This window comes from Aureobasidium namibiae, assembly GCF_000721765.1.
Source record: "Aureobasidium namibiae CBS 147.97 unplaced genomic scaffold scaffold_8, whole genome shotgun sequence".
Lineage (NCBI taxonomy): Eukaryota > Fungi > Ascomycota > Dothideomycetes > Dothideales > Saccotheciaceae > Aureobasidium > Aureobasidium namibiae.
The window spans coordinates 427942-455155 of NW_013581201.1; the positions used below are offsets into that span (position 1 = coordinate 427942).

Below are 27214 nucleotides of genomic sequence, written 5' to 3' on the forward strand. Positions count from 1 at the left end.
CCGAAGTGACATGATATGTAGATGCTTAACTGCAACGATTTTCTCATTCATAGCTTTCGTATGATGATCAGCTGGACAGATGTCCATCGTGCTTCTGCACCTGGATAGTTCAAGTTCTGAAAGACTCTGAGAAAGAAATAGCAAGCATGAAGTGTAGTTGTAGAGTCCGAAGCTCGGACACTCCGAGATGCAAGATAACGAACAGTCAGCATGAGCATCATTGGTTGTACTCCCGTGGCGTTGCGGGCTGTAGGAAGATCTGTCCTAAAAGCGAGAAGAAATGCGGGAAGATAAAGGGCTTAGAGAACGGCGACAGGCCCTGGCTGCCGTCGAAAAGTGTCGGGTCCGAACTCGCGGCTCGTTCACCGAGGATCAGATTAGCGTCATAAAGTGGTCGCCTCTCTTTCAGCTTTGTACAAATCATCGCTTTCCCCGACACCAACCACTCGACCCACCTACGATCCTGTCACCTATCACACACCACATACAAACAACCAAATCGATCACCATGTTCAGAAGAGTCGCCTCCAAAGTCCCCGCCCAGGCCAGCAGAGCCATGGCTGCCGCCGTCAGACCTTCAATCGCTCCCTCGTTCCGCGCCGCCGCTCCCGCTCTCAACAACGCAAGAAGAAGCTACCACGAGAAAGATACGTTCACCCACCTTCCATAGCTGTCACTCTGTCGATGGCAAATTCTCGGTCATCGACGCAATGGCAGCTGTGGATCTGATCATTCACGAACGCTCAGCTAACATGCGCAGCACTGCTCGACCACTACAGCAAGCCCAGAAATGTCGGTAGCATGCAGAAGAACGACACCGACGTCGGTACCGGTCTCGTCGGCGCTCCCGCTTGCGGCGATGTCATGAAGCTTCAGATCCGCGTTGACCCCAACGACAACACCATCAGCGAGGTCAAGTTCAAGACTTTCGGCTGCGGTTCCGCCATCGCCAGCAGCAGTTACCTGACCGAGCTCGTCAAGGGCATGACCCTTGAGCAGGCTGGTCGCATCAAGAACACCGAGATTGCAAAGGAGCTGTGCCTGCCCCCTGTCAAGCGTGAGTTGACACATTTCCCGCGGAGATACAGAGAAAAAGACGACGCATACTGATTGCATTATAATAGTTCACTGCTCCATGCTCGCTGAGGATGCCATCAAGTCCGCCATCTCAAACTACTACACCAAGAACCCCAACGCAAGAAAGACCGACCTCGGCGGCACCTCCGCACCTCTTCCCAGAGTCGAGGTAGAGACCGTCTCGGCCACCGCCTAAATGTCTTTTCTGCTTCACAAAAATTCTTGATGTTTCCACCTTCATGTCATTAGCGAGTTTTTATTACCATCTCAAGTTTTTCGTCTTTTCATTCTGGAGTGGCCCGGATCGGCCTTTTGGAGGTTTCGCCGGACCGGCTGTTCTCTCTGTTACCCCACGCTCACACTGCCCGTCCCATCGTTCAATCGAGGATCTGGAGTAGGATTGGTATTGTGCTTCACGACTCCTATATCACGAAAACACAGCAATTCATGTATTGTAGCTTTCTAGAAGAAAATCAAATTGGCATACCCTGAAATTTCATTCAGCTCGCATCTCGATCGTCTACACAAACAACGAAAGACATGTTTGATACTGCAACGCCGCAGATCCAAGCACCCCCAACATAGAGCCATCGGTCTTCCCACTTGGAACGCACTGGTGTTTGTTTTCCCAAGAGCCACTCGTTGCTGCTTCACTGACTGAAATATCAATCGTTCTACTTCCTCCAATACCATAATACTTCTTCCCGCGGATCCTAGAACCAAACTGTTGCAACCACCTTTCCGACCCAGATTCTACGATCGCATGACGAAAAGACCCTCGAATTGACTTTGCCGCACAATCACGTCCATCGGAACATAGGACGACTACCCAGGGTACACGTCAGACTCGTTTCGATTTCTCCATGTATACAAGGAAAACTTTGAAGCAATCAATATGCTAAGATCTTCGCGCGCAGACTGTAAATTGATCTCACGGAACCTTTGTGACAATAGACAGGAGGCCTTTCTACCATCCTCGATCAGTGCGATGAGCTTCTCCCTGACTGAGATGCATCGTGGATGCGAACACTGCCAATCCAGGATATGTCTGATTGTCCGATGGTAGGATGGTATTTGAGGCGAACAAGACCACCAGTTGAAGCCCCCGCACTGGAGTGGTAGTATGAGCCAGTGAAGCGAGAGCATTTGACTGCAATCAATACCCATGGAAGAGCATCTCAATCAAGTCGATGTCTTGTTACTCGTGACCAAGGAGCAAGATGCAGGTACTGGGGTTGCAGCCTGTACTGACTTGTTCAATCAATAGCTCTTGTGTCGAAGCAATTAGTCGGTATATCATGTCTCGTCGAAGTAGTCGCTGGGTCTCTTGTCGGGAGTATACATAACCATACGTAACACCTGTAGATAGCTGATGTCACTCGCGCCAGGTCCTGGAGTTCTTGCTCCTTGTCCCAAAGATGTCGTGTCCAAGTAATTGATGTGAAAAGCTGTAAAGACCCCTCAAGTTTCTTCCAGCGGCAGCGAGCAACGATCAAAGAGTCATATGAGACACGCTACGGTGATTGTTTTCCACGACTTCTCTCGCGATTTCATAATTTGCTGTGTCATATGGGATTCGACGGAAACAAAAAAAATGTTTTGTGGCAGACCGAAGCTCTCCTTTGCGTGACATTTGGCCGAGACACGCTGCAAAGTTCCCGGAAACTCATTTTTCAGCACGAGTGAGCAATGGAGAAAAGAACCTTTTTCAGACTCACTTGGGGAGTGTCACCTTTGCGAATAGACACTGGAATCTGCTCACCAACGCCACGGACCCAGGTTCAAACCACTGGAACAACACCGATCGGGATACCTAGAATCTCGAAGCAACCACCCGCCCGTGTCCTCCAATCGGGAATCACGAGTCTCATCTTGAATATTTGACTGGCTGACCGGCGGTGACAGCCACTCGAGAATCTCTCGCTCGTTGGTGCCTCCTGGAGCATGTCAGTACTGGCATACTGTGAAGTCAGTGTGACGTACAATCAAGTCTTCGATCTGTTTGTCGAACAGTATTGGTGGTCTCGACTGGCTGTGAGGACGTACCGTCCATGGCCTGATTGATGGTCTGTATCTGCGAGACACTTGTCGGGGCGAGACGAACGAGAAGTTCCTTAGAGAATGCGGCCGCGGTGGCTGCTGCATACAGTTTACAGCCGTCGATTTTGTGCGAATCGGCATAGTCTGAGGAGCCGCGGATGACAAGGCAAGGGAAGTTGTTCATCAAAGCAGCGGCCTCCATCTCGAAGCAGAGCAGTCCACCTAGCTTCTGATTGATCTTGTCTCTCCCGATGCCATCTCTCATGACCATGTTGCCAGAAGCGATGGTGCCGTATTGGACAACAGGCAGTTCACCGTGTCTTGCCTCACGTTGCAGCGAATGCGCTGAACCACAATCGAGACAGTCTTCTTCGCCCAAGCGCAAAAAGTCTGGTGCATACAAATCGTCAGAGAGCTTCGATGGTAGTTCGTACGCCGGAAATTGCTCAGTCAACCGCAACAGATGAACGTCTATCTTGAGCCTGTTCATCATTTGAGCAGCTCGGACACCGGAAAGGAGATTGAGAAGTCTGTTTGGTGGTGGAGATAGTAATTCAATTATCTCGAAGGTCCCTTCGGCCTGGGCCTTTCCAGAGTCGTACTGAATGACACCTCCACGATTTCCAGCCGGTTGGCTCACAACAACATCTCCAAGACGAATATCGTGCTTTTTGATTGGTACGCCACCAAACGAGTGGAAGGAAAACTGGGTCTCATTTGCAAGGCAATGGTGGTAGCTGAAACAAGACCAGGTCTGCCATCAGGTAGACACCCAATGACTATATTGTGATCACCGATTCAGCCAAAATGGTAGAAGTTGTCATCGCCTTCTTTCTGCACAAGCTGGGGGGTGCTTTTCGTCCAGCATTCCCACAACAGCTACCAGCTCTTCTGGTGGAGTGCAGATTATGCCGATGTTATATGCTTCATAGCTGTACTCTTTGGGAGTTGAAGAAGTAGGGGCTTGTGTTGCAGACAGAACTGATCCAATGAGCGACTTAGGGGTAGGCAGATGACTGATTTTGAAACGAAATTTGGATCTGGGATGACATCGTAAAATCGAGTGAAGAATTGACTAACCATCTGACAGGAGCCGGGATAGGTACATGTATATTATAGTCGTTAGGCACCAACGAGTGTTAGGCGCCGAGCATTTGCATGATGGGGTAGTAGCCTGGTGAGAGCTGCTTCAAAGCGCTGGAACATCGCACGCGAACAACTTCGGAAGGCTTGCTCGACACCCTTTGCTGATTCGTCGAGATTTGTGAAGCATAGACGCTGGCTCGCTTAACGATAACGCGATTCGTCTACTTGTCACGAGTCACGAGTGATATGAGTAGAACTGTGCGGTAAAAAGATGCACGACAGTGGTTATGCAAGCGACCAAATTCAGCATAATCCAAAATTCCAAGCGCTGGACGGCTTACAATATCGAATTTCGAGGAGTTTTTGGTTGGTAGTGCTTAAGAGCCATGAGATCACCCAGCGGTTCCAGTCTCGTCGCTGATCACAAGGTGAGACAACTATATGTATGACTGGATTGTCAGCAAGCGAGGGGAATTGGCGGCTGTTCGAGTGACACATAGGACCCATGAATAGTTATCCTCGTCCGAGAGGAGTGAGATATCAGAGACCTAAGTTTCGAAAGATGGGCATGGCGAGGCATAATTCGTTTCTGAATATTTTGGTGTCTATTTAGGCGTTTACACTTCGGCGTAAACATCGCTCAAAATAGTCAGTAAGATACTGGAAGGATGTTGAACATCATTACACTTACATTCTCCTGTGAAGAGGTACACCCTTCTTGATCTTCGCTAATTGATCATGATCAATTTCGGCAGTAGCAAGTTCGGGCTCCCATGAGTCGCCCTTCTCGTTGAAGTCTTCTTCACTGCCCAGCTCGGCGAGGATTCTACCCCAGGGATCAACGATCAAAGAGTGACCGAAACTTGATCGCTTCTTGTTGTGAGGGCCAACTTGAGCTGGGGCGAAGACGTATGATTGCGTCTCAATAGCGCGAGCCTTCAGGAGTGCGTGCCAGTGGTACTTGCCGGTATCAGGGGCGAAAGCTGACGGGTAGCAGAGTACATCGATCTTTTGACGTTTCAGAGCAAGAGCAATTTCGGGGAATCGTAGATCGAAGCAGATGCATTGACCCACTCTGCCGACGGGCGAGTCGAAGGGTGCGAGGATACTGTTGCCAGGTTCAACAGTGTCACTCTCCTTCATGTTAGGACCATCGTCCAATTCCATATCGAACATGTGAAGCTTCTGGTAGCGGTGGGTAATGTCTCCGTTTTCGTCAATCCAGATCAGAGTGTTCTTGATCTTCTTGGGTGCTTCCGAAGGCTCGTGGATGCCAACATTGATGCAGAGATTGTTCTTCTTGGCCTCCTCTTGGAGACCGAGAACAAAGGGCGAGTCGGTGACAGACTTGCAAAGGTTGTAAGATTCATCAGGCGATCCTCCAATGTAATCAGCAGCTTCGGGAAGGAAGAGAACCTTTGGTGGCATGCTCAGTCAGTTGACTGTAATGTTGAAACCGATCAAAATGACAGACCTTTGCACCTTCAGCAACGGCCTTTTTGACGAGAGTCTTGCACTGCTCGAGGTTGTGCGACAAGTCTGAGGTGGAGCATATTTGACCAATTGCCTGGGAATCGGGTCAGTCCACTGTCTGGTTGCCGTCAGGGAGAATGAGACTGACTGCTTTGACCATGTTTGCGGTATTATGTGCTGTTCTTGCTAGTGATTCTGAATTACGTAGAGGGGTCAGAGGGGCAAGATTGAGAAGAATGAACAGGAGGAAAGAGCAAGGGTTACGGAGGAAAGATATGCAGGGCCTCCAGGGGCACGATCGATCGACGCCAGGAACCCATCTGCTAACGAGAAAGAGATGCAATAGTCATCAGTTACTCGATAAGGGAAGCGCAATCGGGCGACTGTTAAAAAAGTGCAGGAACGAGAGCGACTGTGGCTACGTCGCGTTCTGCCAAGGTTCACCCCCGAGCGGCCGCCGCGTCCCTTGGTCGTCGGTGCACGGCAATGGCTCACGGCGGACCATCAATGTTTCCGTGACAGTGACAGTGCTCACAACTACTATGCCGCAATGGCATCGCAGCCACCGAACAAACCCAAAGCATCACGATGGGGCTCGCTACTTGCCGTCGTCGAACAAGGACTGGATACAATTCTAGCCGACACTGACGATGCGTCTGCTCGTAGCAGAGCTCAGGATGAAGCTGCCGCCAACGACAAGCCACCAGCCGAAGACCCTACTGCTCTGGTCGTCCCTAGCGCTCCCTCAGATACCTCACGTAGTCCTTCTCGCTCTCGTGTCAACGACCGCTTGCAGGCAAAATTGGCCAAGGCTGCTGCCAATCGGAATCCCTCTCGCTCCACCACTCCCCTGAATCAGCCCGCCAGTCCAAGGTCCAGCATGGGTTCACGACAGTCGATCGACATACAACGACCGCAGACGGAACCAAAAGATGATACCACGTCGATACCCGGTGCCCTTGACATAGTGCCCAATGGCTCGGGTCCGGCCGACTACACGACTGCGGGACCTGTTCCTGACTCTCTGGCCTCGGATTCCGCTCCCGATCTTGTCATTACTGAAATTACTCCCACTCTATTGACTTCCGGGCTACCGATCAATCCCGCTCGTATATCTAGTGACAGCCAGACCAGGCCCAAGATTGAGGCTGATGCTGAAGCGGGGTCAGAGATGACGATTCAGAAGCCTTCAGAAGCACCCGCTCAAAATTCTGCAGAGAAGCATGAAGTCACGGTTGCGGAAGATGCATCTATTCCAGATGCTGAGCATACGGAAGTGCATCAAGAGGACGAACAAAGTGAAAAACAGAGGCTCGAAGAATATATCGACAAGCTCGAAGCCAAACTCGGTTATTTTGCCAAGGAGACGGCTGCTGCTGCGCAAGAGGCCATGTCAAGTTCACAACTGACACCGCATGAGCGCAAGCTCGCGGAGAAGGATGACCTCATTGCAACTCTTAGACGAGAAGGTATTGAGTTGAGCAAGACTGAATGGCGTCAAAGAAATGCTATCAAGGAGCGAGGCACCGCTATCCAGAAAATGCGCGCACAAACACAGCAGGACGAAAAGGCCATGGCTGAGCTCCGAAAGCGTCTTGCTCGATTGGAAGATTCCGAATCTGGTATCAAGCAACAGCTGAGGCGGACGGAGCAAGTTGAAAAACAGAACGCTGAATACCTCAGACGTGTCTCAAATATTGAAAAAGACCTCGAGAATCACAAATCAGATCTTGCGAGCAATAAAGCAACTATCGCTGTCCTACGGAGTCAACTGCTTGAGGCTGAAAAGTCAGCCGAGAAGGCGGAAAACAGCATCACCCAAGCAGATACTCAGAAGCTATCTGCGGTTCAAGAACAACTCGAGGACGCAAAGCTGGAGAAGAAGTTGGCAGAGGATGTGTGGAGCGCAGAGCTCAAGCGAGTGAACGAGGAGGCTCGTCAGCAGAAGCAGCAGGCCAGTTTCCGCGAGACAGAGCTTACCAACGAGATCTCGGTAAGTTTCGGCCGTGGCGGAGAACAGCTCGTGTGTACGATACTTATGTGCAAGTATAGAACTATGAAAGTCGTCTCGAGGCACTTCGCGTTCGTGCCGAGGAAGCATCTTCAGATGTAGGAGGAGACTCACAAGCCAAACTGCTCCGTCAGATCGAAACGCTGCAGACTCAATATTCCCTGGCGGCCGAGAACTGGCGGACCATCGAAACCTCGCTGAACGGTCGCATCGCTGCTGTCGAAAAGGAACGAGACGAAGCTACGAAGCGTGAAGCCGATGTACGCAAGAAAGCCCGTGACATCAGCAGTAAGGCCAAACGCTTCGAAGACCAAATCGAAGAATTGACTGAGGAGTCACAATCCTTGACTTCGCAGCTACAAGTCAGTACGACGGAGATGAAGAAACTGCAATCACGTCTCCAAGCCGCTGAGGCATCGCTGAGCGAAGCGAAGGCGGATCTTGATCGTCAAAAGCAGTCCTTTGAGACAGAGCTGAGCCAGAAACTCGAAGAGGAAAGAGCGAGGCAACTCTCCCAAGGTCTCGGCATCGCCAGCCCCAGCAACGAAGCCATGGCTTCACGAACACAATCTCCAACCAGCTACTTCCGCAAACAATCTGCGCAAGATGCGTATGGGTCTGTACAGTCACGGCGCGGACTTTCACGCATACCTTCGCAAGAGCAAACACCAACTCTTTCGATCGACCGCTCTGCATCGCGACGTCCGTCGACCCTGACCCCTGGCCTGATGACCTCACGTACACCAATGACCCCCGATTTCCCCTCTCCAAGCGTCAGCAGACAGGGCTCCATGTTCTCTCTTGCTCAACTCATCAACGGGAACAACGGCAATGCACCTCAAACTCCTTCTATCCACACAACCAACGATGACGCTGACGACGCTTTCGACAACAGATCCAGCCCTCAACATACCATCAATGATGTCATTAGCGCCTCCACCGTCCACACCGGTCCCTCTGTACAGTTAGTCCAACACATGTCGTCCAAAATCCAACGCTTGGAAGCCGAAAAGTCAGCCACCAAAGACGAGCTCGCGAGACTGGTGGCCCAACGCGATGAAGCCAGAGATGAAGTTGTGAGCATGATGCGCGAAGTCGACACGAAACGCAAAGTGGACGGCAAGACTGATGAGTTGGAGTCAGAGTTGGGACAGGTGAAGCAGAGGTATGAGGCTTGTCTCGAGATGCTTGGGGAAAAGGAAGAGGAGGTTGAGGAGTTGAAGAGTGATCTTGTCGAGGTCAAGAAGATGTATCGGGAGCTTGTTGATAGAAATATGAAGTGATGGGAACGGAAACTTCCCCGATAGATGCATTTGTGTCGTGGTTTATGTACGTTTCTGCTGCTGACTGTTGCACACCTCTGCGGTTTGCATCTTGTGCTATAAAGGTTTGCTCCAAGGAAGATTCGCTCACGATGTATAGATGGGCACACATGTAATCTGAATATCGCTTCTACGGAAGCTTCGCGGTTCGAATAAAAGCAGAAACATAAATGAACTTTTATTCATCGTCAACCCTCTACAACTCTATCCTGATATCCACATTACATATCTAGATTCCTATACAACTCGAGCAGAGCACCTCCTCTCATCTACTTGTCACCACTCCTGCACTCTAATCACTGCTAGCAGGAGGCTGCGTGTTCTCCAGGATGCCTGCCTGACCAAGATACACGGTTCCATCGTAGTCGTGTCCATTGGTAGTGTTGGCGACAGTCCAGTTGCCGAAACAGGCATAGTCGTAGTTGCTCAACGCATACGATGCATTCTGGCTGGCGACAAACTTGTCCAATGCACACAGGCCATCAGTACGTCCTTTGCAGGCACCTCCACGCAGAGTGTCCAGGGGCAAGATTCCGCTGTTCAAACGCATGCGCACGAATTTGTGCGTGGCGTTGGATGGCGAGTAGCCGTATTGCTCGGGGTAGTATTGTACGCGGTCTTTGGCCACGGCGGTGGGGTTGGGTGAAGCGCATCCGATGACTTCGGTGACCAAGTGGCCGCCGAAAGGTGTCATTTTGGACAGCACAAAGTGGCGATCGGGGTTGGGAGGGTACTCTGTAAGACTGGGAGGGTCGCGAAAGTAGTCCAGAGACATTGCGGTGAGGACGCTAACAATAATGTCGTCGTGGGAGAAGTCGGCATAGAAAGGACGGTCCAAGGGGAAGTCTCTGGAGTTGTTGGTGATGCTGCTGTTGACTGAGCTGTTGGAAGCAAAGATGTATTGGTGGGTCAGGCGAGCGAGGAGTTCTTGGACATAGCCGATTCCTTGGGCTCTTCCTGTGGGATTGCCGTAGCCGTAGTCGTAGTAGTAGGCTATGTCGAGAGTGCTTTCAAAGCCGTACCATTCGTCTGCGGTGAAGAAGTCGCAGAAGTCGGACATGCCGAGGAAGCCGTGCTCTGATGGACGTTAGATGATCCGTCACAAACCCGCCGGGAAACGAACTTACCGTAGGCGCAGAGGAGTTGCATGGCATATGTGTTGTTGGTCGACAGCTTGAAGTCTGCAGGAACATATTTCTGAAGGCGAGAGGTTGCACTCTGAAGATATCTTGGGATGTAGGTAAAGACATCTTGGTCACCAAGGTCGCCAATACCGGTGAGGAAATCGTTAAAGCACGAGTCGTAGGAAGCCAGAGTGTTGTTCTCGGTACCGCCCTCTGGGATAATCACAAGGTCAAAGAAATCACCTGAGGTGTAGTTGGTCAGTTTCGGCACAGGGACTGTTTCGTAGGTAGGACCAAAGAAGCCCAGAGCCCAGTTGATCTGACTCTCACGAATACGAGACTGGCTTGTCGTACGAAGAACTGGCTTAGGTCTCGCGGTGCCATTGGGTAAGTTAGTGTCATAGCTGACCTGACCGGCAGAAGCATTGTACAGGATACGACCATATCTGTTCCAGAAGTCGACACCCAGGCCAAACTCAGTACGAGCACCAATGCTGGTAAGATAGCTCTCGTTCATCTGGTACTTGTAGGAGTTGAGGAAAGACAAGGGGCCAGAGAAGGACGAGGAAGAATTGGCTCTGAAGTCGACGACCTTCTGGGCGAAGTCCTCTGTCAAGATTCCGTCGTCGACATAGCTGGTAGGGAAGCGCTGAGCATGGCGCTGAAGGGTGTGGGCTTGCTCGACCTGACAACCAGCAGGTAGGCCGACGTCTTTGACGCCAAACGCATCGAAAGGGTTATCAGAGTAGGAACTGATCTGACCCCATTGCTGAGAGATGAAATTGATGTCTGAAACGAGAGATTGATTGGAATGACTATGAGTGCTTGCCAGAGTGCCAGCACTTGTACCTAGCAGTACAAGGGCCGAAGAGAGAATCGACAGATACATTGTGGCTGGGGAGAGACAAGGGCAGGCCAACAAGAAAAGTGAGAGCGGCAGAGGCTGTTATATACAGGACCCGTTCGAGATATACTTTTTGATTCCCGTCAAAGCCTAGCGAATCATGATATGCACATGGGCCAGGGTGTCGAGTTGACGACGCGTTTCTCCGAACCGGAGGAGATATGGAGCGACATGATAGCGCATTGCAGACACTATAACAGAAGAAGTTTATTACCGCAAGATGGCAGACGTGCGGTATCGGCCAAGGTTTCGCAAATCCGAACGCGTCGCTGAGGATCGGAGTTGATTTGGAGCGAGATATTTATTCCACAGGAACAAAAGAAAAAAGAGAGGTGGAGGAGGGAAAAGAGTCAGAGCGGATGACGTGTGGGGGTCCATGACGCATCGTTCATCGCGACAAACTTCTGTTGTACCGCGCAGCCCTTCGCACAAGCAATTCTACCGCTTAGACAGAGTTACAGACCGATATTCACACTCAGACAACACCATGGCCCACCGCAGAGTAAAGGAGATCGACTACGACGGGGATGAATACGACGACTACTACTCGGGCGAGGACGAATACGCCTACGAGGGTGCCGACACTGGAGCCGCCGCACCAGCAGCCAGTCAAGAGGATGAACTCAGCCCCGAGGATAAAGAGCAGATGCGCATAGGCACAGAGAGCGTACGAGCTGCTCTAGGAGACGCCAGCGACTTTGTGACCGACGACGCCATCCAAGAAGCTCTGTGGCACTACTACTACGACGTCGCCAAATCCGTTACCTATCTGAAGAGTAATATCGAAGCCCCCCATTCCGCTGTTCAACGCTCATACCTGCCAGATCAAAATGCTCCCCAGCAAGCACAACCCAAGGAGAAGAAGCAGAAGCAAGTCTCCAAGTTCGATCAAGCTGCCACCGAGGCTGCCCAGAAGCCAGTACAAATAAAGGGTATGTCCACTATCTTCTCTTCTCTCCCTCACCCTTTCTTTCACGTAGAGCGCCACCACACACATGATCGAGTTGGACTACCTTGCCAGAGATGAGCCTCGGACCAACTACCCTACTGGTACTACAAGCGAGCACCCTCTGACTGGGCTTGGAACAGTGCCGACCAGTCCACTGCCCCGATCGCATCCAAATCCTTCCGACTTATTCGCCGATATACCTTGGTTCAATGTGCCCGAAGAAAGAGTCGGAACAATACTCCCTGAACAAGTTCGATCACCCCTGCGTCTGCTAGGCGGTACCGGCAAGCCATCCAAGCTGGCCGCTCTGGCAGCTGCGAGGAAGAAGAAGGAGGCAGACCAAAAAGCTGCTCAGGAAGGCGCTCAGTCCGAGAAGCCTGCCGGTGTCGCCTCACTCATGGACCGTCTTGGAACAAGATCTGCTCAGCCTGCAGGGCAGGAGAACTTCAAGCCCGGAAACGTCTCTCAAGCCATGCCTATCCGCAAGCGCAAAAGTCCATCTCCGCCACCTCCAGTAGAAGACCGTAGACCTGCAGCACCAGAGCCTACCAAGCCCGAAACACCAGAATCAGCGCCGAAGCCTGTCGAACATGTGCGCGCAGGTCCATCTGTTTTCGCCAGCACCATGTGTGGTGGCAGCTCGAGACGTCGTCCTTCTCACCAAGACACCGCTATTCTTTCTCAAAATATCTTGCCTGCCATTTACGGCCCCGACGCGAACCTTGCTAATACCAATGCCTTCTCAGGTCCGAGCCCAGATGACATTGTCATGCAAGCCCAGGCAAAAGGTTCGGCGCGGTCGTGAAAAGGTAGACTCGTATACTGTGTACTAACTCATTCATCAGCCTCGGGTGCAAAGAAACAGGCTTCGCAACAAAAGGACACGAAATCTGTCACCAATGGTGTTTCTTCTCTCACTCTGGATGAGCCCCAACAGACGAGTCAAAAGTAAGTTTAATGCGCATCTGGTCTGAACCCTGAGTTATCGTTGCTCACACATTCATAGGGTCAAGAGCAAAAACCTAGATGTTCTTGCAGAGCATGCAAAGGCCGGTCGCAAGAACGCTGCCAGTTTTGTTGTAATTGGACATGTCGATCACGGAAAGAGTACGCTCATGGGACGCCTTCTATACGACCTCAAGGTTGTAGATCAACGCTCGCTTGACAAATACCGGAAAGAGGCAACAAGTATTGGCAAATCTTCTTTTGCTCTGGCCTGGGTTATGGACTCGACCGCCGAGGAAAGAGAAAGAGGTGTCACCGTCGACATTGCTACGAACAACTTCGAGACGGAAAAGACAAAATTCACTATTCTGGACGCTCCTGGACACAGAGACTTTATTCCTAACATGATAGCCGGTGCCAGTCAAGCAGACTTTGCTGTTCTCGTCATCGATGCCGGTACCAACAGCTTCGAAGCTGGTCTCAAGGGCCAAACACGAGAGCACGCACAACTCGTCCGCAGTATGGGCGTCCAGCGCATCATCGTGGCAATCAACAAAATGGACAGCATCAACTGGGCTCAGGACCGTTTCGAAGAAATCCAACAACAAATTTCCGCCTTCTTGACAACCACAGGCTTCCAATCGAAAAACATCGCATTTATCCCCTGCTCTGGCCTGACGGGCGAAAACGTCGTCACTCCGGCCCCTGAAAAGGCCGCAGCTTGGTACACGAAAACCTCCTCCCCTCAGACTCTAGTTCAAGCCCTGGAAGCCCACGAACCCACAAAAGCAGCCTTGTCCTCGCCGCTTCGCATACCTATCAGCGATATCTTCCGTGGTGGCGTTCAGAACCCTTTGTCCATCTCTGGTCGCATCGAAGCCGGCAGCTGCCAAGTAGGCGACAGCCTTATCGCCATGCCCGCCAACGAATCTTGTTCAATTAAAGGTATCGAAATCGACAACGCGCCTGCCGACTGGGCAGTAGCCGGCCAAATCGTCACCCTCCACCTCACAGAAATCGACCCCGTACATTTGAGGATAGCAGATCTACTTTGCGATGCTAGGAAGCCAGTGCCTAACATTAGAAGCTTCACGACAAAAATATTGGCGTTTGAGCATGTGTTGCCTATGACTGTCGATGTGCACAGAGGTAGAATGCATGTGCCTGGTCGTATTGCGAGTATGGTCTGTGTGTTAGATAAGAGTACTGGAAATGTGCTGAAGAAGAAACCGAGGGTTGTGCAGCCAGGCAGTGTGGCGAGGGTCACGGTTGAGCTGGATACTGCTGTGCCGCTGGAGGTGCCTGGTAGGATCGTGCTGAGGTCTGGCGGCAATACTGTTGCTGCTGGCTTGCTGGAGGAAGTGCACGCATAGAAGACCTTCTCAGATAAAAGACAATATCTGAAGAAAAAAAGACAAAAACAAAATCCAAATACTCAAAAGCTTCAAGACGACATATCTTCTTCCATTGATCTAACCTATCCATTAATTCTGTCCCACATCACCCAAACACCAAAGCCCTGACCTCAATACTCTCCCTTCCCGGCCAACCCTCCTGCGTCCTCGGGTCCTTGAACGCCGTATGCGGCGTCCTAGCCTGAGTGCCATGACTATCATAGCACTGCAAAAATAATCTCTCATCATTCGTCATCCCACTCCAATACCACCATTTCTGTCCCTCTTGACTCAAAATCCCCGCCGTCTCACCCACACGATCGGGATACCTGTGCTCGATGCCCACAACCGCTTTCTCAGAAACACTGCGCGAATCGGCGACGGCCAAAGGCAGAGAGACGACGGGTCCGTTGAGAGGGCGCCAGATGTTTATTATGCGGACGCGGGAGGCGAGCAGGGAAGAAGCTTCAGAGGGGAGGTGATGGTGTACGCGTTGCCTTGCTGCTTCTTCCGTCTGATCGACGTGGGCGCGGTGCACGGGTTGACGCTTTGCGTTTGCATCTGCGCGGCGTATCGTGTGGTCAAAGAGGAAGACGCGTTCGGCTCCAGGAACTTGATTCAGAATCAAAGCCTCGACTTCTGGATAGTAGATTGAGGTTATCTGGTCCTCGGAGCTGAAGTCTGTGACTTTGCTGGGGATAGCAGAGGCGGTGGTGAAGCCGTGGGTGTCGAGTTCAAAGGATGGTTCTTGGCCGCGCATGTCGGAGATGGAGACTTCGGAGGGATGTTCGGTGTAGTTTCTTTGGGGGAGGCCTGGTGGTGGTTGCTCTACGTAGTTCCAGGGTTTGGCATCATCTGGAGGTGGGGCGTAGAAGATCAGAGTCGAGGTCACCGGACCTCTGGGTATCTCGATTTCTTGTGGTTTTGTAGGCGGAGAGGTCAGTGTGGTTGCAAGGGTTGTCGTTGTCATGGTAGACATCTTGAGTCAAGTATCTATATGTGGTGGCGATGAGGGATGTGCTATTGCGAAAGGTAAAGTAATTTTGAAACCTCTACCCTCGACCTACCAGAGTTTTATATATTCACAGCGGGTGAGCGGCAAGAGTATCCTTTTGATTTCTAAACATTGTGCTTTCAAATCCTATCACGTCATCTGTTGTTGTCTTTCATGCGGGGATGCGGTTAGAAGTGTGAGACGTGAGACGGAAAAGACCTGCGGCATCCAATCGGAAAGTTGACCCGAGAATGCTTGTTGACCATGGGCAATTGCGTGCTTTTGTCTGGGTCTGGTGATCGACATATCAAAGAGCCTCACAAGTACTTGCAGTACCGTTGTCCAGATCTTCATTTGCAGTCGCCCGTTCCGTTAGCTGATTTGTCGATGTCTACTGGCAATGCTCGTTCTTGCGTGTTTCAAATATTTGATTGGAGAGATATCACCGTCTAACCATCTTCGCTCAATAATCATGAAGCTCAAGAATTACCTCCCATCTCTTCCAATGCGCCAAAGAAATGCAATGAATTCATCCTCCTTTTGCTCATTTCGCCGGCAATGCCCCAGGGATATCGTGGCAGAAAAGTAGAAAACGCGAACTTCGGTCTTTCGTGTGCAAGTCGTCGAATCATTTGGTGCATCTCGATCTCGAAATGACAAACACGCTGACTTCGATGTCAGATGGTTTATCTCGTCCTTCCGGGTATGACCTTTGAGCAACACCATCAAGAACCTCGTGAACAAGACTGACGGGTGTCTGGTCCTCCTGCGCTCTGTTGGCTTTGCGGAAGAAGCGCGAAATGGTTTCTCTGATACGTGGCTTCTCCTGCTTGGCCCACCAGTCCTCCGACCAAATTTTGCGGTCCAGTGTGATTTTCTCTGTGGAGGAGAGCAGCAACTCGAAGTTCGTGGGAATCTTGTGGAAGCGCTCCATACCGGGGCTTGACTGGCTCAACGAGGAGCAGAGTGACATGATCTTTCTCTTCATCATGTCATGGTCAGGCAGTTCGTCGACAGCAGACATTTTACCCAGCTGCTGACCCATGTCTGACGAGAATCCGTTGACAACGACCATAGATCTGAGGATTGGGTCGAGGATTGGACCAAGGTACTCGTTGACGAATGTTTGCGCTCCGCGCTTGGTAGGATATATGAAGATAAGCGTGCCATTGTCTGGTGACAACTCGACCAGTCTGTCTACAAGCAGCGAGGGACCCTTCGTGGTGAACATCTCAGCGAACTCGTTCTTGTTGGTAGGTGGGATATAGCGTTCGACTATCGAGACATCGACCGAAGAAGGTGGTACAACAGGGCGCGGAGATTGTGGGAGAGATTTAAGGTTGTCGGCGTAGTCGAGTATGTGTACAGCCGAGTCAAAGACTTTGCTGGTGAAGTAATCGTCGCCACCAATGGGAGGTCCAGGGGTGCTGGGAGGTGAGGTTGGAAGATCTGCCAAACTGAATCTACCCTGCAGTGTTCGTCAGCATGCGATTCGTATGTGGGAGACAGACAAGTGATTTGCGCCGCGAAATAAACAGGCGCATGTGCTGTGCTAGACTTTCAAGCACCAAAAGTGAAAACGGAGCCGGGGCTGCAATGGTAGAACTCACGGGAAGAGCATGGAAAACATTGATCCAGCACGTGGGCGAGGTCGGAGTGTCGTCGTGTAGAGAGCTGATTATGGTGGGAAAGGCGTGGCCTTCTGTTGAGGGACAAGGTAGTGCGTGCGAAAGGACCTTGATTGGGTCTTGATACGCATTTGACGCGGAGTGAATATTCTGGACTACACAGCCTGAGATTAGTGGTGTTAGAAGTGCGAACATGGAGACCACTCACGCATGATTGTTATTGCGTCCTTTAGCCATGGGCGCGGCAATTCTTCGACTGGAGTGGAGCGTGTAATGATTGGAAGTGCCGACCCATCTGATTCCGGTGCGGCTGAAGCCTCAGCACCGGAAGCCAGGTCTCCGCTAGCAGTCACAGGAGAAGCCATGGGCTCTGTCGCAAACTGCGTGATAGGTTCCCACGTTATTCTGCCAGTATCGTCAGGAGGTGTAAGCGTCGTTACATAGTGATGCACCGGGACGTGAAGGGGTGCTCTGGGTTGCACTGCGGGTGAAGATTCAGGTTGGCGTGCGTTTACGTGTTCAAACACAGCATCGTCGACACGACGATCAGCCGAGGGTCTCGCGTTTTCTCCAAAGACTGTGCCGTCGAATTGAGACCGAGCTGCTGAGTCGTCGTCGCCAAGACGAGGATGAGGGTTGCGTACAAGCAACGGACGAACTGTTTCGGAGTGCGGGGCAGCTATACCGAGCTGCGTGAAGGATGGCAGACGAAGGTCTCTTGGGTCTTTTTGGGAGAGAAGTGGCAGAGGACTGGCTGCGGCAGGTGCTACTCGAGCGCCAACGAGAGTGTCAAAGCCAAGATCAGGCTGTTCGAACTCGTGAGCTGGCGTGAAAAACGAAGGTTGCGGCTGCTCTACAGTATCAGGAATTGCAGATGTTGCAGAATATAGGCACACATCGGAATCCGACCATGGATTAGAGGTCACGTTTGCTGCCAAAGACAACGAGCCAACACCCGGAGTGTAGATTTCTAGGTCGCTTGCAGGTGAGGGGAAATCCAACAGGCCGGCACTTGGTGACTGGACATCCTCAACGAAGCCGCGCAAATTTCGCGCTGCGGTGTCCATGAAATTGAAACCCGAGCTCAGACGCCTTGATCGAATAGCAAGGGACGTTGCGACAATCGTGGCTGGAGAGATAGAGCAAGCAAGCAGCCGCTGCGTGGATTGGACGCGCTATTTTGTGGCTGCTGCGATCAGAAAAGAAACAAGTGGAAGGAGCGATGAATGGAAAAATCAACGATCGTCGAAGGTGAGCATGTGGGAAAGAACAGGAGTTTGCTTTGCAAGGCAAGATTACTCTGTCGCCTAGCGTGCACGCAGGAGCATGCGCTGTTCTAGACCTGGATAGACTGCTCCTGGTTGGGACTGAGACGGTAGATAGTCCGCCCCCGTGTATCTGACAACAAGGAGAATGCTGTGCTCGGCAAAGAATCATTCGATCCGGTCGCAGAGACGGCTTGCTTCGTCGACAGTTGGCTCCAAATCAAAACCCCGACGAGCGTAGGGCTTCTGTCAATGTCACCTTGTGGCGTTTTGAGGCGTCCCATACAATGCGAGTACGGAGTGCGGGACCGTTTTGTGTTAAAATGTTTAACAGTTTACAGGCAAGCAGCGACCAACTTTTCGCGTAAGCCGTGGCAACTGACTGATGGTTCGAGGGTGCGATCGGACAAGTTGAAACACGCCCGAGCCCCAGTGCAGCTGCATAACTAGGGTTCTAATTCTTGCCATCCTCGAATGGTTGAGTTTTGGAGTCCTTGTTCGTCTGGGAAGCCTTGCTTGCTTGCTTGTGTGACAGATGCTCCGGGGTCGAATACTTTGTGACTTGTGAACGACCTTGTCGATGATGGTAATCCGGAGAAACACAGACCTCGATGTTTCTTCTCGCTTCAGGCCGACCCAACTTTGAGCACACCTAGGTATCCATCACACTGATGGCGGTCCTGTTCGATTCCCTTGGGAGACTGGCCGGTCGTCTTCTATGATTCCTGTAGCATCCGTCGATTCCCGTCTGGAGTGTCCGGCCGTATTCTGCTTTGCGAAAGTCCCGTTGCGCCGACCGACCGGTGTGCTTTTACGTGGAATCGTCGATTTGTCAATTGCCCAGCGCGGCATCTCGGAATTCTGCATCCAAGGATGCTATAGACTTCCTGTAGACTCAGTAGCAATACCGTGCTGGTCTCGTGCGGCGCACCCTGCTGTTTTCCTTCGAATCTGACTCTACACTGTCACGTTCACCATCCTCGGCGCGCGCAACATTCGGTCGCCATGGGTTCGACTTTCTAAAGCGTGGTATTATTGTTCTCAAACGACCCGAAATAGCACAACAAAATGCTAGGTTCTTGACAAAGGCTGCAGTTACTTTTGAAGTGTTCGCAGTGAAAGAACCCAACTTATCTTTCAAAGAAACTGTCAATTTTCGTACTTGCGACTCGCGATCTCGAAAACAGTGCGATACTCCACTTTCTACACGGAAATCGAACCCTGAGGAGCCAATGGGTACCAAGCGGCATCTTCTTGTACAGCGTCCAGCTGATCGACAATGGCGACTACTGATCTTGGATAATGGATTTTCTGATCGAATCCTCAAACTACATCATGCATGAATGCAACCGATCCTACGGAATGGTATAGTCAAGACCGGACTTCTCTTGTTGGTCACAGAACCGTCTCATACACTCAAGGCTGCCTTCTTTGATGAGACATTCAGCTTGATGATTGTCTTAGAACCATTCATACACACCCAAGGTCATTTGACAGGTATATAACCCAGAATGAATCCAATGTGACAAGATGGCAACCCCAGATGCGTGGACCACCACTCCAGCCTGCCTGTTGGCCATCGCCAAATGAGAGCATCTACCAAAGCCCACGCTATCCTCAGATGAGGGACCAACCACCACATCCTCAAGCGCAGCACAACCTCCAGGCAAGAAGGTACAATTATCCACGTCCTCCTGGCATAGATGATGCTGCTGAGGTACCAATGCTTGGAGACTATCGGCCACAGAACGACTTCGTTCCAGTCGGTGTGGTCGCGTCAGCAGGCTCAAGATTTCCCTACGCTGCACCACCAATCCACCCTCAATACATTAACTACGATCACACTCAACATCCACATGACAGGTTGAACATCCATCTTTCAGCGCCGCCACCACATCGTGAGCCTGTCTCGGTCCAGGGTCCTTCTGCACAGCACTTCTCACCAGGACCAACACTGAAACCAGACCAAGACACTCAGAGCCTTCTAGATAACAAAACCAACTTAGAGAAGATGAGACGTGAGCGTGAGTTGGTCTTCCAGAAGGCAGCTGCAGAGCTTGACCAAGCCAGGCGCGATACTGGTACATCAGTCTCAACAAACAAAGCCTGGGAGGATGCCTGGGAAGTTCTGCGCGACAGCATGACAAAGATGTGATGAGCCAAGGATAGAAGAGTATTGGCCACTATTCTCTGCTCGCAGCTTTATCGGCTAGAACACACAGCCGGTACGAACCATGATTGTGTCTATCGAATTGACACCAATCTTCCACACAAACTCCATACTCGTGTATCATAGTTTGTATCCTTGCCTCAGAATATACTTTCACAGACTTGTGTACTCCAAATCTCTCCCCGTGCTTGGTTTTGAACGTCCTTGCTCATCTCACAAGGGTTAGAAATGGCGTCCTCGGTTTGAAAATGCATAGTGATTTCTCGACTAGAAACACGCCCAAAGTGAGCCTAAATCATGTTTCGTCCCAGTGGATATGGCTATATCTTGTCGTATCGTGCGTCTCCAATATTGTGTGTATTGGTCGCGCGCGAATTCGCGATTAGATGATCGGTAGGAAATTCTTACTTCTGAGAACTACCACGCAATTGCAGCACAGTCCCCCTCCATGCTAGTCGCTACCAAGACTGACTTTACCTAGCTCGTATGCAACTGATGACAACTTCAAAAGTTCTTGCTCTCAAGGTAACGACATGATGGCGAAGCGGTGATAGTTTACTGGAACAGGGTGGTACCTTCCACCAAACTTGGTCCAAGCTTCGCGCCGCTCTCAAACTCTCGCCTTCTCTAACAAAGCGTGGTCAAAAAATTAGAACCCAAGAACAATACAACGTTCGTCCCCTCGGTTCATCAACTTTGTTTTCCTGGCCGGAAAAACTGTGAAATTTGCCACCAGAAAGCGCACCAGTCCGCTATCAACCATATCCCTCGGACTGCGGTATGACAACCACAGAACCGAGCCTTCAACTCCATGTCGATGATGTGTGCACCTCCAACAGCAGCAACCAGTTAGCCGTCGGCTACGTTGATAGAACGCATGCTGAGATTGAGAGCCATACACCATATCCGACAAACACATATGGCAAAGTTCATCGCCATAAAGCCGTGCCGCGCCAACTGCACAAGGAGTTCTTGAGAGATGGCATACCACCCCCGGGCTTCGTACTAATGCAATGGCAAACCGAAAACAAGGCCGAGTTGGTTCCATGCAGCGATCTTCTTCTCTTGGACCGTTCGTTCATGTCTGGAGACCTGGTGCGCAAAGGAAACCGATCAGGGACCGTTGTCAGCACGAGGACGAGGTGCACCCTTCTTTCCATGTGCGACGTCAGAGAAACCAAGAGCCGCAAGATCATGAAGTGTGCTTGGTTGCCTTTGCCTGAGGAAGAGGAGCCCTCTCTCGAACTGGTTAATGATGGTGGGCTGCTTTACGACGTACCCGCCTCCGAACTGAAGCTCGTGCAGACCTTCAACGAAGGTGACATTATCATCTACAAAAATTGGATTGGCCGCATAAAAGACTGCTTTGATGAAGTCACTGTTCGATTGACCGACAATGGCGTCGTAAGTATCGCAGACGAGGGTAAGCTGGAGCCGATGAGTGGTGACCCCGAGGAGAGGTTTGCTGTTGGGTCGCTGGTCAAGACGAAGAAGGGCGTTCTCAGAACAGGCAGATGGATCTTCGGAACCTACTCTCCAAACACTCCGCCTATCGGGGTCGTGGTTGACGTGCGCACCAAAGAATGTCAAGTTGACTGGTTGCACCCTCGAATGGAAGCTGCCAGCGAGACTCCGATCTGGAGTAGTGCACCTGAGGGCGTACTTGGCCCCGACGAATTGGAGGGTGACGACGTTCGCCTGTACGACATCTCAAACATGCCGTCAGAATCAGGCTCGACTGCAGCACGTTCTGATCCCGAGTTACAAGGCGGTTTGCGTGTAAGATTCAGGGACCTTCCCGGAGCCTGCGCTAAGTACAATGGATCAGACTCTCATGGCAAACTTGAGAAGCTCGACCGTACGCAAAATCTTGGATATGATCTAAATGTTTTCACGATTACCAGTACCACAACGGCAGCCGATGTTCTCTGGAGCGACGACTCAACCATAGAAACAGTTCGAACGACCTCAATCATCCCAGATCCTTCGATTGACGACGAAGATGCAGTCTTCGCTGGCGAAGTTGTCTGCACGAATGAGACGAGAGAGCCACCACCCGAAGCGATGACGTCTTGGGCCATAACTCCGGCGCGAGTGGGCATCGCTCATCGAGTCAATAGCAAGGATCGAGTAGCTCACGTCTCTTGGTTCAAGGATTCTACACTCTCATTCTGTGACAAGAGTTTGGATCTGCTAGTCCCAAGCACGAAGCTCGGAACTCTCGGTGAGGAATCCGAAGAAGTCAGTTTCTACGACATACGGGCACCAAAGAGTGTCAATCGCAACAGAGGAGACTATGTTCTGTTGCTCAAAATACCACCTTTGCCCTCTATTGCACCCAACAGTGTCAACTGGTTCGGTGAAGTCGTGGATCTTGGCAGGAACGGAAAGTGTACAGTCAGGTTAGGGGCAGCTGAGCCAGTACAGGAAGTCGAGTGTGACATCACAGACACAGCCCCAGCCATGAACCTAGACGTGGAAGACCACCCTCCTGATGTTGACGACAATGAAGACTACGAGTTTAGCGATGAAGTCGATGACGTCGACTTTGAGATGGGTCACTACTCGGATTCAGGATCAGAGGAGGATATCTGGTTCGAAGATGGACAAGATATCCCGATCGACGACGCGGATGATTCTTGGAGTACGGAGGATGAAGATAACGACAATACGGATGCAATGTCAACGCAAGACGACACGCCAGCTACGAACATCATATCAACTTCAGCGCCCGTTACTCCTGCTACACAACCGGCTCAGGTCGATAGTACAGACAAAGTCACGGATCAGAAGATGAGCAATGTCTCTGTAGAAGAGTTACGCCTATCCTCGCTACCGAATGCACCAGCAGCCTACGAGATCCTCGAGTCAGAGGTACCTTCAGACCACCACTATCTGCTTCAAAGTGGCTCGACGTCTGCACACCACATGAAGGGCGTGTCGAAAGAGCACAAGATTCTCAGTGCGCCTGGTGCACTCCCGGAAGGTGTTTACGTTCGAACATGGGAGTCCCGGATGGATTTGATCCGAGTCTTATTCGTCGGTCCGCTTGGTACGCCATACGAATACGCACCGTTCATGATCGACCTGCACCTACCATCTCAGTACCCGTACGAGCCTCCAAAGGCATTCTTCCACAGCTGGACGGCAGAGGGAGCAGGCATGTCTGGGCGAGTGAATCCCAACCTATACGAGGAAGGAAAGATATGCTTGTCGCTGCTAGGAACATGGCAGGGTGACGAGGCGCGAAACGAGGCATGGACGCCTAACCAAAGCACTGTGCTACAAGTATTGGTCAGCATCCTCGGCCTCGTTTTGGTCAGAGAACCCTACTATAACGAGGCCGGATTTGAGCCCCTTCAAGGGCTTTCATCCATCAATCAGAACAGCGTGGCTTACACGGAACGCACCTATCTTCGCGCAAGGGCGTTCCTCATCTCACCCGTTAGTCGTTTGGGCCGCGGAGAAACAGCAGGGTTGGAGGGACTTGAAGATGTACTGCGCTGGCTTTACACTGATACTGATGGCGCAAAGTTGTTGCCCAAAGCAATCAATGCAGCACATACGATATTGAGGAACAGCGAGGATGGTGCAAAGGTTGAAGTTCGTGACGGACTCAGCGTGGTCAGCAGAGGAGCAGCTCTGCCTCTGAAGAGAGTTGTAGCACGCTTGGAGCAGCTAGATCAGGAAGCGACATCACGAATGAAGAGTTAAGACCAGTTTATGTATAACCTTGTAGAGATATACAGACACACCGTCGACATTCATCTTGGATGCATCCGCTCATGTGAAGTTGAACATCTGTGGAAAAGAGGCAAGTGTATCCGAACGAGATGGATCAGCAGGTGCAAGCGAAATGAGAAACGTGACTTGGCGGTCTCGTTCGTCGCGTCATCCAAAACGAACGAACAATTCCATACAACCAAAACAATCCAGTGTTTGACTTCACAGCAGCCCATCACGAACGCCAGATGACATAGCATTCTTCGGTCTGTCTTGCGACAGTCCCTCGGAACAAGCGCATAACCAGACGAACAAACATGTCAAATCCACACCAACTCCCACCTCCCGTGAGCGCAAAGCCAAAACGCCGATTCTTCGACCCGTGGAACTCGTCATCGACTGGACACCAAAGAGCAGACAACAGCCTGGCGGGCAGCACGAGTTGGCGCGAGTCGCGCAGTCTAAAACTCAGCAACCAGTTCGGCGGCGGTGCTTCGGGCGGTGCACGAGTTGCAGATAGCGTCGGGGCTGGCAGTGAAGACTTTGGCAAAGACGGTCGACTGGAAAATGGAGATTGGGCTAAGGGTGCACCTGGTCTGAGGGAAAGAGGCCAGATCAGTGTGGTGGAAGCTTTCAGAGTCAAGAAAGGAGGTGTCAAGGATAGCGCGATTGAAACGGCAAAGGCGAAGGTTCTGGCGGATGAGGTGCACGAGCAAGAGCTGGATCTTCTGGATATACCGAGTGCGCAGCCGGTACGACAGGACTCGTCCCAAGAGCGGGAAGAGCAAGTGTCAAGTTATGAGGAAAAGCTGCTAGGCGAGAAGTCGAGTCCAGACGAGCAGGCGCAGGATGCCAGACACGACGAGGATGCAGAACGTGCGACGACGCCAAAGCCCCCTCAGGTTTTTGCGGAAACATGCATCTACATCAATGGCAGCACATTTCCAACAATATCGGACCACAAGTTGAAGCACCTTCTCGTAACACATGGTGCACGTCTCAGCATTCACCTTGGACGTCGCTCTGTCAGTCACGTAATTCTGGGTCGAGCAAATGGGTCGAGTGTTCCTGGAGCTGGCGGTGGACTCTCGGCTTCAAAGATGCAGAAGGAAATAGCCAACATTGGAGGCAAGAATGTCAAGTTTGTCACGGCGGAGTGGGTTATGGAGAGTGTGGCTAATGGAAAGAGAGCACCTGAACAAAAGTTCGAGGCTGTGAGATTGGCTCTGAAGGGTACAGGGAGAGTTGAGCAGATGTTTGCGAATGCTGCTGTGAAGAAGCAGTGAAATGCGCCTGGTAGATGGCCAATAATGACTAATGAACATACCTTGATTGTACTGTACCCGCACAAGCACTCACTTCACAAAAAGACCCCGCATCGTCACGAGGGTCTTCTTGCTTTCTGACAGCGTCACCAGCGTTCATGTGCTGATGACTTTGAACTCCCTACACGACTAAAGACCCAACATGGCGACCGATCAAGGAGAGACCAACAAGTTCGCCATCCATGCTGCCTGCCGTGATGGACAGAGTGCGTGTCTTCGCATCCTCTGCTTACACCATCGCTAACGCCGCGACAGTCAACCTCGCCGAATCGCTATTAAATGTACGCAATCATCGTAATCGCTCGCCTTCCGCCCATTCTCACGCGATCCTGACATGCCTTGTTCCTCTCCCAGGCAAATCCCAAGCTCGCCAAACTACGCGACGACGATGATAGACTACCCATCCACTGGGCTGCATCTTACAACCGCCTCCCCATAGTCGACATCCTCGCTGATCGCAAAGACTTTGATCCCGACGTCCAAGTATGCCCGTCCTTCCACGTTCAAGATATCCCAGCAAGGAGCAGCTCTGACAAGACGAACAACAGGACGGCGCAGGCTGGACACCCCTCATGATCGCCTCATCCCTAAAAGACTCCTCCACCTCCGACCCCCTCGTCAACCTTCTTCTCGCCAAAAACGCCGACCCCACCCTCACAACCTCCACAGGCGCCACAGCCTTGCACTTCGCAGCCTCCAAGTCAAATCTGGATACCGCAAAGAACCTACTCGAGCACAAAGCTTCAGCAAGGGTCAAGGACAAGAGGGGTCAGTTGCCTCTGCACAGAGCAGCTGCCGTGGGCAATGTACCCATGATCAAATTGCTTTTGCAGAACAGGAGTCCGGTCAATGCGAGCGACGGAGATGGGTGTACGGCACTGCATCACGCGATTGCCGAGGGCCACGGTGATGCGGCGGTTGTGTTACTCAAGGCTGGAGCAGAGACGGACAAAAAGGACAGTACCGGTGCTCTGGCGCTGGATCTTGCTCCTGACGCCAAGGTGAGTTTTGGCTGCTTGTTCCCCTCGTGGCGCAAATGATCTTCTGCTAAACTTTTGTTGTCAGGTCAGAGAATACATTACGAGAGCTGCCGAGGAAGAGGGAATCACTCTATAAATGGATTACCCGTTCCATCGTATCGATGAATATCATACCGCATTGGAGAAGCTTCGATCTGTAACAGCACGAGCAGCGGAGTTGGTCCTATTACACGACACAATGCCATATACTGAAGGTTCTCCCTCATGCCAGATGGATGCCACCTTGCAAGATAAGGAGTGCGGTGACGCGCTCTGCCGGCAGAGTCATGGAGATTTTCAGTGAACATACTGTTGGGGGTCGGCTAGAAGGCTACCTGCTCTCAGGCCGCTACGCCCTGCTCGCAAGTTAATAAGCCTTTTATCCACATTATTGACTCTGTGGTCAACTAGCATGCAAAGTGGCTCGAGAAGTGCGCCGAAATTTCTTGGAGACAGGAGGTTGCTTCGCTCAACACCACCCATGCGGCTTCTAGTCGATCCAGAACGCTACCCTAAATTCTTTCTTGGGCTTTCACCGCGCAAAGAACAAATGAATCAGTTCTATCCTCCCGACCTGTTCAGAAATATCCATCAACCTGTGATCATCGGCGTATCGCTCGAGAGCCACCTTTTTTCCATTCATCCCATCCTTACTCCTGATCCACACCCAAACTCCTCCTCAACCCCTTGGACAAGCCCAACATATTCTCAAAGGCAAAACAAAGATCAAGATTACAGAAAATGATGTACTCCACCCTCTCTAAC

At 51.4% G+C, this 27214-nt stretch overlaps 12 protein-coding genes across 12 annotated transcripts; 7 read left to right on the plus strand and 5 right to left on the minus strand.

Annotated features, from left to right (window-relative positions):
- Positions 1-508: 508 nt before the first annotated feature.
- M436DRAFT_46138 (FeS cluster assembly scaffold IscU) lies at positions 509-1273 on the plus strand (the record flags this gene model as incomplete). Its single annotated transcript, XM_013571990.1, is given in 4 exon segments — positions 509-651; positions 671-680; positions 748-1057; positions 1125-1273. 4 exon segments carry the CDS (start codon positions 509-511, stop codon positions 1271-1273), a joined length of 612 nt encoding a protein of 203 aa, XP_013427444.1.
- A 784-nt stretch (positions 1274-2057) lies between these two features.
- On the minus strand, positions 2058-3607 carry M436DRAFT_81721 (uncharacterized protein; the record flags this gene model as incomplete). The annotated part of the gene is made up of 3 exons (XM_013572309.1): positions 2058-2187; positions 2912-3014; positions 3124-3607. 3 exons carry the CDS (start codon positions 3605-3607, stop codon positions 2058-2060), a joined length of 717 nt encoding a protein of 238 aa, XP_013427763.1.
- Positions 3608-4820: 1213 nt separating this feature from the next.
- M436DRAFT_81722 (nitrilase, putative) lies at positions 4821-5836 on the minus strand (the record flags this gene model as incomplete). The annotated part of the gene is made up of 4 exons (XM_013572310.1): positions 4821-4842; positions 4895-5619; positions 5678-5770; positions 5825-5836. The coding sequence occupies 4 exons, from the start codon at positions 5834-5836 to the stop codon at positions 4821-4823; spliced, it is 852 nt and encodes a 283-aa protein (XP_013427764.1).
- A 1011-nt stretch (positions 5837-6847) lies between these two features.
- On the plus strand, positions 6848-8970 carry M436DRAFT_46649 (uncharacterized protein; the record flags this gene model as incomplete). The annotated part of the gene is made up of 3 exons (XM_013572095.1): positions 6848-7669; positions 7729-8206; positions 8348-8970. 3 exons carry the CDS (start codon positions 6848-6850, stop codon positions 8968-8970), a joined length of 1923 nt encoding a protein of 640 aa, XP_013427549.1.
- A 331-nt stretch (positions 8971-9301) lies between these two features.
- On the minus strand, positions 9302-11022 carry M436DRAFT_46240 (phosphoglycerate mutase-like protein; the record flags this gene model as incomplete). The annotated part of the gene is made up of 2 exons (XM_013572009.1): positions 9302-10086; positions 10137-11022. The coding sequence occupies 2 exons, from the start codon at positions 11020-11022 to the stop codon at positions 9302-9304; spliced, it is 1671 nt and encodes a 556-aa protein (XP_013427463.1).
- Positions 11023-11524: 502 nt separating this feature from the next.
- On the plus strand, positions 11525-14304 carry M436DRAFT_46709 (uncharacterized protein; the record flags this gene model as incomplete). Its single annotated transcript, XM_013572105.1, has 5 exons — positions 11525-11813; positions 11862-11969; positions 12733-12774; positions 12832-12934; positions 12993-14304. 5 exons carry the CDS (start codon positions 11525-11527, stop codon positions 14302-14304), a joined length of 1854 nt encoding a protein of 617 aa, XP_013427559.1.
- Positions 14305-14431: 127 nt separating this feature from the next.
- Positions 14432-15295, minus strand: M436DRAFT_46206 (uncharacterized protein; the record flags this gene model as incomplete). Its single annotated transcript, XM_013572002.1, has 1 exon — positions 14432-15295. The coding sequence occupies one exon, from the start codon at positions 15293-15295 to the stop codon at positions 14432-14434; it is 864 nt and encodes a 287-aa protein (XP_013427456.1).
- Positions 15296-15947: 652 nt separating this feature from the next.
- On the minus strand, positions 15948-18014 carry M436DRAFT_81727 (uncharacterized protein; the record flags this gene model as incomplete). Its single annotated transcript, XM_013572311.1, has 3 exons — positions 15948-16787; positions 16930-17102; positions 17156-18014. 3 exons carry the CDS (start codon positions 18012-18014, stop codon positions 15948-15950), a joined length of 1872 nt encoding a protein of 623 aa, XP_013427765.1.
- A 1657-nt stretch (positions 18015-19671) lies between these two features.
- Positions 19672-20367, plus strand: M436DRAFT_46009 (uncharacterized protein; the record flags this gene model as incomplete). The annotated part of the gene is made up of 1 exon (XM_013571956.1): positions 19672-20367. A coding segment is annotated over one exon (696 nt), but the record flags the coding sequence as incomplete, so codon positions are not given.
- Positions 20368-21162: 795 nt separating this feature from the next.
- On the plus strand, positions 21163-24096 carry M436DRAFT_81729 (uncharacterized protein; the record flags this gene model as incomplete). The annotated part of the gene is made up of 1 exon (XM_013572312.1): positions 21163-24096. One exon carries the CDS (start codon positions 21163-21165, stop codon positions 24094-24096), a length of 2934 nt encoding a protein of 977 aa, XP_013427766.1.
- A 326-nt stretch (positions 24097-24422) lies between these two features.
- Positions 24423-25391, plus strand: M436DRAFT_46708 (uncharacterized protein; the record flags this gene model as incomplete). Its single annotated transcript, XM_013572104.1, has 2 exons — positions 24423-24758; positions 24867-25391. 2 exons carry the CDS (start codon positions 24423-24425, stop codon positions 25389-25391), a joined length of 861 nt encoding a protein of 286 aa, XP_013427558.1.
- Positions 25392-26002: 611 nt separating this feature from the next.
- Positions 26003-26546, plus strand: M436DRAFT_46423 (ankyrin; the record flags this gene model as incomplete). The annotated part of the gene is made up of 2 exons (XM_013572050.1): positions 26003-26431; positions 26496-26546. 2 exons carry the CDS (start codon positions 26003-26005, stop codon positions 26544-26546), a joined length of 480 nt encoding a protein of 159 aa, XP_013427504.1.
- Between the last annotated feature and the right edge of the window lie 668 nt (positions 26547-27214).